General features: G+C 56.5%; 1 protein-coding gene across 1 annotated transcript in view; it reads right to left on the reverse strand.

The window, feature by feature from the left end:
* Nucleotides 1–5,291: 5,291 nt before the first annotated feature.
* EZR (ezrin) overlaps nucleotides 5,292–7,191 on the reverse strand; it is a 21,526-nt gene continuing 19,626 nt past the window's right edge. Inside the window, exons 11-12 of the mRNA XM_006757712.2 lie at nucleotides 6,349–6,629; nucleotides 5,292–6,198 (exon numbers count right to left, since the gene is read on the reverse strand). Coding sequence (XP_006757775.1) covers nucleotides 6,034–6,198; nucleotides 6,349–6,629 — 446 coding nt within the window. The 3' untranslated portion in view covers nucleotides 5,292–6,033. The remainder of the gene's footprint in view (nucleotides 6,199–6,348; nucleotides 6,630–7,191) is intronic.

Here is a 7,191-nt window from a genome sequence, read left to right on the forward strand (position 1 = left end):
CAGGCCCCCACCCCGCGAGGGGCAGCCAGGAGACCGGGACCACTCGGGGGACACGGCCCCCGCTGCCACCGCGGCTCTGGGTGAAGCGCCTCCCCCACCCCCCTCACGGCCAGGGCTCCGTGGTTCCCGTCTTCTCTCTGAGCCCTTCCCTCACTTTCTGGCAAAATCACTCGTGACCAGTCACGCCCCGGAGCAGCGGGGAGGCGTCCTCTGCGGGAGCCAGAACAGAGGGGACATGAGGGGCGACTCGCGGCCTGGAGGGCCCCCCTGTGCCCGGGCTCCACGGAGCCCTGCGTGGCCCTTCGCGGCCCCCACGGAGGCAGCGCGAATCTCCCCTGCCCCTGCCCCTGTCTCCAAAGCAGGCTGCGCGGTGGCTGACATTTCCCAGCATTTGGGGTCCCGCCTGCTCCCCTAAGCGCCCAGCTATGGAGCCACTTGGGGAAGGGGCTCCCTGGAACGTGAGCTTGGAAGGGAATTGAAGGCCCCAGCAGCCCCACCCCCCCCACACCGGGGGCACCTCCCAGGACCTGGCTGCGTGCCACCTGCTCACCCCTGGTGTGTGTGGGGGGGTGCTCTTTGGGAGACTCTGGGCCTGCAAGGCTCTGCGAACAGGCCCAGCCCCCCACCCGCGCCCTCCCTCACTTGAGCAGCGGCTGCCCAGCAGGATGACGGGCAAAGACACGGGGACATGTGGAAGATGAGGTGGCCATGGCGGTGAAGACGGACAGTGAGCAGTTCCATGGTGCATTTTAGCGGTTTCCTGTTTGGCTGGCCCTGCAGACCGGCAGCACGCACGCCCTGCTCATCTCCAATCCCACCGGCGCCCACCCTTCCTCGCCCTGCGCTCTCTCGATTCCTCAGCAATCCCCGCAGCCTCCTCACGTGGCCGAGGCGCCGCTCCTGGGGCCTGTGGACTGTCACACGTGGTCGTTGCTGAGCTACCAGTTGGTGGGGGGAGGGGCGGGCAGGTTGTGCGCAGGGAGGAGGGGGAGGGTGGTGATAGCAAATGGCAGCTTCTCTTCCAGCAACAGGAGATCAGCCATCATGTGACGTCAACTCTGTCAGGTGGTGCTGGGAGCCAGGAATTGACCGGTGTGGTCAGGTGGCACCTGAACTCCTGTGTCAGGGGGTAGGTATCGGGTTTAATAGAACATCATTTACTGGTAATTTATTATACGTATGGCATGGGCCTAGGGCAGTGGTCGGCGAACTGCAGCTCGTGAGCCACATGTGGCTCTTTGGTCCCTTGAGTGTGGCCACGAAGTTTCAATCGCACTGTACGTGCGCACGCCCGCACGTGGTATTTTGTGGAAGAGCCACACTCAAAGGGGCTGCAGTTTGCCGACCACTGGCCTAGGGCCTAGGGCCTACAGGAAACACCAACAAGGGTGAGCCATGTTAAACTCCCGGTGTTTTACCTTTCCCACAAGAATCGACTAAGTCGTGTTAAGACTCTGATCTCTGCCCTCGCCTGTTTGATTCAGTGGATAGAGCGTCAGCCTGCGGACTGAAGGGTCCCGGGTTTGATTCCAGTCAAGGGCACATGCCTGGTTGCGGGCTTGATCCCCAGTAGGGGGTATGCAGGAGGCAGCTGATCAATGATTCCCTCTCATCATTGATGTTTCTATTTCCCTGTCCCTTCCTCTCTGAAATCAATTAAAAAAAAAAAAAAAGACTGATCTCCAAAATTTGTGCTGAGTCTAGGTTTGGATATCACATTGGTCCTCATCATAGCGAGTCAGCATTCACTGACTGAGCGGGAACATGAGGAAAAGGCGTGTTTATAAATATTTCCTCAGCTTCTGCGTCACATTTCCCTCTATGAACGGTAAGATGGGTGACTCAGCAGATTTCATTCTCACTTAACCCCAACCCTTAGGGTTAGGGTTAGAGTTTGGGGTTAGGTTTAGGGTTAGAGTTTAGGTTTAGGTTTAGGGTTAGGGTTAGAGTTTAGGGTTAGGGTTTACATTAGGGTTAGGGTTAGGACTAGGGTTAGGGTTTAGGGTTAGGGTTAGGGTTAGAGTTAGAGTTTAGAGTTTACATTGGGGTTAGGGTTAGGACTAGGGTTAGGGTTAGAATTTAGGGTTAGGGTTAGGGTTAGGGTTAGAGTTTAGGGTTAGGGTTAGAGTTTAGGGTTAGGGTTAGGGTTAGAGTTTAGGGTTAGGGTTCGAGTTTAGGTTTAGGGTTAGGGTTAGTGTTCGGGTTTTGGGTTGGGTTTAGCATTAGGCTTTAGGGTTAGAGTATAGGGTTAGGGTCAGGGTTATGGGTTAAGTTTATCGGTGCATTGTTTTCAAAAGTAAAGCAAATACCATTTTCCCGATTGATTTGAAAGAGAGCGGAAGGGAGAGGGAGACAAGCATCCATGAGAGAGAAACATCCGTCCGGGGTCCTAGCGGTTAACCTGAGCACGTGCCCTGACTGGGCACTGAATGATGACCTTTTAGATGCACGGGACATGCCCACTCGAGCCCCCGAGCCAGGGTGCCAACTCCATTCTGATGTAGAATCGCTAAATCCCGGCAATGCCACTGTGGGAAGTGATGGCGACTAGTGCGGAGTGTGTCCTCACCCGGGACGGCTCGAATGGCCTTGGGAGTTGCTTTGTGCTTCTGAACTTAACCCCCCGAAGAGGACGGGGCTAAAACAAGATAAGGCGTGCGCCTGGTCCTGGGCCTGCCGGCAGGCCGCATACATGGGCTGTGGCCGGCTGGGAGGCCGAGGAGGGGATTGTGCGAGGGACCACATGGCCTCAGCATCCCAACCGCCCCACTGCCTGGTGCAGATCCCGCCAAACTCAGAGCATCCTCCCCAGAGGTCCTCCTCCAAGCCTGTGGCTCCCGCTCTCTTCCATTCGTTTGTATTTTGTGGTGGACTTAGCCCTCTTCTTAGCTCTAATCATCTCCCTGATAAGCAAGTACCAAGAAGCCAGGGGGTGTTGGCGGGCGGGGATGGCAGCCGTTTTCCTTCTCAGCTGCCTCTCTGCCGGACTCAGGAAAACTCAGGCTGCGTCCCGTCCTGAAGAAGCCAGCGTATCCGCCGTGGACGCCCTCCTTGTCTCCAACAGCGTGACTGTCCCAGCGCCGGCAGGCCTGCCGGGGGCTGACGTCTGGGACCAGGCTGACCCAGTGTGCATGACCCCGTGCTGGGTGAGGCCAGGCTGGGACCCGGGGGGTCTGGTTGATGTTTATTGGGCCCGAGTGTGTGGTTGGTCCTTAGGGACTTACAGGGACACCATGAAAAGAAGAGGCACATTTCCTGAAGGCAGGCCATGTCACTGGCTTTGGAGTTGCCTAACCTGCCATAGATGGAAGGTGCCGAGTCTAGGTCTGACTACACAGCAGGGCGATAATACAGCAAAGCATTTCAACCCTTTAAATCAGACTTAGGATCTGCTAAGGACACCAAGGTTGCAGGCCTCCCCATGGGCTGGGCACAGTACTCGCTTTTGTTCCTGGCGTCAATCATAAAAGGATTATTTGCGTAAAGGAAAATACCTTCTTAAACCATTCGACGGGCAGTTCAGAAAGGATTTCGTTAAGAGTGGGACAAAGGGGGATGCTTTTGTGTTGCCCAGCAGGGGCGCTTCTGACATTTTGTGGGGGACAGTCCTTCCTCGGGGCCCGAGTGTCCCAGTCCTCCCGCTGGTTGCCAGCAGGGCCCCCCAAACACTGTGACCACCAAACCACCTGCACACACTCCAAGGACAACCAGGGACCGAGGAAGATACACAGGACTCATTATTAAATTACAATTTGCTTTTAAAGAAAATATTGTGCAAAGCAAACCCCCTTCCTCTGGGAACTTACTTCAAACCTGGCCCCCGTCTGGGCGCCCACACCTGTCCACTGACCATGACGCATTCTGTCTGTAGTCAACCCCCCTGGAGCGCCAGCCCACTCAGCCACCTGCTCCTCGCTCAGCTAACAGGGAGGAAAGGCTTTGAGGCCCCAAGTCCCTGGGAGGATGCCCCCACGTCCTCTCCTGAACTCGTTCCATTGGGGTGTGGGGGGAGCCCTCTCGGTCAGTGGTCGGCGTTTTAACATGGTCTGAGTCGAGGTGAAAAATTACTTGATCCTGTCCTTGCTGGGCCTCCTTTTTATTTATATGGTTAGTTACTTTTATTTTAAAAATACTGTTTCTGTTTTTATTGATTTCGGAGAGAGGGAGAGGGGGATAGAAACATCAATAAGGAGAAACATTGATCGGCTGCCTCTTGCGCACCCCACATTGGGGACGGAGCCCACAAACCAGGCATGTGCCCTGCCGGGAATCGAACCCTGACCTCCTGGTTGATGGGTCGATGCTCAACCACTGAGCCACACAAGCCACGCCTGCTGGGCAACACAAAAGCATCCTTTTTATTTGTTACTATTTTGGTCCTTTTAAGAAGCCGAGGAAAGGGTGGGGTCTGCAGGCCACGGTTACTCATTTCACTCATCAGAGGAAGATGTAGCCGGTGGCGGCAGGACCAGCACAGGCTGTCACAGCTGCAGCGGCAGAAAGTTCTCTCCAGCCCCAACGTATGGACAGACACAACCCTCATCCTGCATGGACACCAGGTGCCAGCGCGGGCTGCCCGTGTGCCCACTGGACTGAGGGTGCACAGCTGGGAGGCCCTCTGGAGGTGACCCCTCTGCCTGCAGCGGTCATGTGACAGAGCAGTGGTCAGGGACAAAAAGGAGTCTCGCATAGTTACCTGCGCCAGGATGCGATTTCAATAAATGCTTGTTGCCCGTCTCCCAGTGCTTACCCAACAGTGAAAATGGTGGCCTTGTTATGTGTGTTTCGAAGAAAGCAGAGGAGCTGGTGGGTATCTGATCCCTCCCACCCTCCTGCAAAACACCTCTGGAGGCAGGTCAGCCAACCCCCGAGAGAGCTGGGGGTGGGGAGGGGGACAGACTCCCACTTCGGGGGGTCAGCCCTGTGGTCCAGGTGAGGGATGCCAGCCTGAGGCATTCTTGGCAGGACTTCAGACAGGTGAGCGGACACCTGCACTGTGCCTCGCCGTTCACGGGGCGGGGGGGTGGTGGTGGGGGGGGACCCGGTGCATCAGCAGAACCTGCAGCGGGAGGGAGCGCCGGCATTGCCATGGCTTTCCAAGGACGTGGTAGAGAATGGAGAGAGGTTCTGTGGAAACGCAGACGCTCCCCAGGCCGGGGCGCCCGTGGCTGCAGCTGAATGAACAGCACCTGTGTGTTTCGTGTCGGAAGTTCCGGCAGAAAATGGAAATGTGGGGAGTCGGACGTGACTACAGCGGTTACCGGCTTCATCACTGCCCTCACAATGTGACATGGCTTTCATGTTCTTTATTATTCTGTAAAAGGTAACAAAATATACAGAACAAGGTTTTCCCTTTTTAACTAATGTTACAAACCCATATTATTGCTTATATATAAATATTATATTCTATAGCTGATCATTATTAATCAGGTGTGTGAGCCCAACCATGGAGCCTCCAACTGTTAAAACCAGGAGCTTATCTAAGCGTGTGTCCTCCTGTGCTGTTTATCCGGAATGAGCGAGGACGCTGCTGCCCGAGAGAGGAAGTCACTGTGTGCATGTGTGTGAGTGCTTTTGACCAGTTTTCAAGCCTCAAAAACATAAATACAGAGATGCATCCTTCACAGAAATCAAGTACAATCAATCAATCTGGGCTAATTTCAAATACAGACGGAATATGGCACGGACTGGAGCCGCAGAGGGTGCTGTAATGACACGGCTCTCACACGCCAGCGGAGCTGCCCCTCAGGCGTGCAGTGGCCCTTTCCTTGATTCGATCGGCCCTGCCCCCAGCACAGACAGGAAATGATTCAATAATAACAACAGTAAAAATCAGGCCGTTTGGCACTATGATACAAATGGGAAGTAACCAGGGAAGCCTCCCACCCCAGCCCCGGAACGTTCCGCTGGAACAGCTACTCTCTTTAAGGAACTGGGTACGAGGAGGGTCTAGATCAGAGAACTACGAATAAGAGTTTCAGTCTGCGTGCGACCGCAGGGCCCAGGCGCAGGCCGGCCTGCAGTGCCGCGGCCTCACATGGCCTCGAACTCGTCGATGCGCTGCTTGGTGTTGCCCTGCCGGATCTGCCGCAGCGTCTTGTACTTGTCGCGGCCTTGCCTCATGTTCTCGTTGTGGATGATGTCGTTGTGGGTCCTCTTGTTCTCGTCTCTGGCCTGGGACAGCTCGCTGGACAGAGTCTGCAAGCCAAGAGTCAGGGTCAGGCCCCCGCCACCGCCCTCCCCGGAGAGTGGGTGCTGGGGGGCTCCCTGGTGGCCCTCAGGCCGCCGGCCCCAGCGGGGAGCCCGGGGGCCCCGAGAGCCGGGCGGTGCCGCCCGTCCCGCCCTCACCATCAGCTGCTGCTGCACGCGCAGGTTCTTCTCGGCCTCGGTGACCCGCTTCTCCTCGTGGCGGTCGTCCAGGATGCCCTCGCTGGACAGCTCGGCGCTGTAGCCCGAGTCCTCCGCGCCCTCCTCCTGCAGGTTCTCGCGGACGTGATAGGCCACCGGCTCGTACACAGGGGGCGGCGGGGGCGGCGGCGCCGTCATCACCAGCTGCAGCTCCTCCTTGGTCTTCACCAGGCCATCCTGGGCTCTCTTGGCCTTGGAGAGCGAATCGACAGTGAGCACGTCTCACACAGAACCGTGGCCTGGCCGCTTCCTCCAGAAGACCTTCCTTCATGGAGGCGGCGGTTCCCCCTGCGAGTAAGGACCCCCCTCATCCCCACCTCCCCTTCCTCCTGGCAGGTGCGCAGCATGAGCCACAGGAGGTGACTGCGCCAACCAGTGTCCCCGCAGCTCAGAGAGAAACTGATGCCAGGGTTTGACATTTTTCTAACTATCTTTTCTTCTGTCTATAATCCTAGCATGTGCTCACTGTACATGGTTTTTTTGGGGAAAAAATTTATTAAAGAAAAAATATCCTCCCGCCTGCAAAGAGCCAATCGGTGCTGGCGCCCGGCTTTCTTCCTTTCCCGTGGCCGCTGCTTGCCAAGCTCCCGCCCCCAGCACGGCGCTCAGGGAGTTCTCCCCGTCACCCCGATCCTTCCAGCAAGGTCTCAGGGGCACATAACTGAACCCCACCCACTTTGCCACCCAAATCCCACGGATGAGCTTCGTTTATAGCTGGTTTGTAACCAGCTTTTCTCACTTAATGCCGTGTAATAAGCACTTTCTCCAGAAACCCAAGGACCG

The sequence above is a fragment of the Myotis davidii genome, unplaced genomic scaffold, assembly GCF_000327345.1.
Source record: "Myotis davidii unplaced genomic scaffold, ASM32734v1 scaffold1494, whole genome shotgun sequence".
In the NCBI taxonomy this organism is placed as follows: Eukaryota; Metazoa; Chordata; class Mammalia; order Chiroptera; family Vespertilionidae; genus Myotis; species Myotis davidii.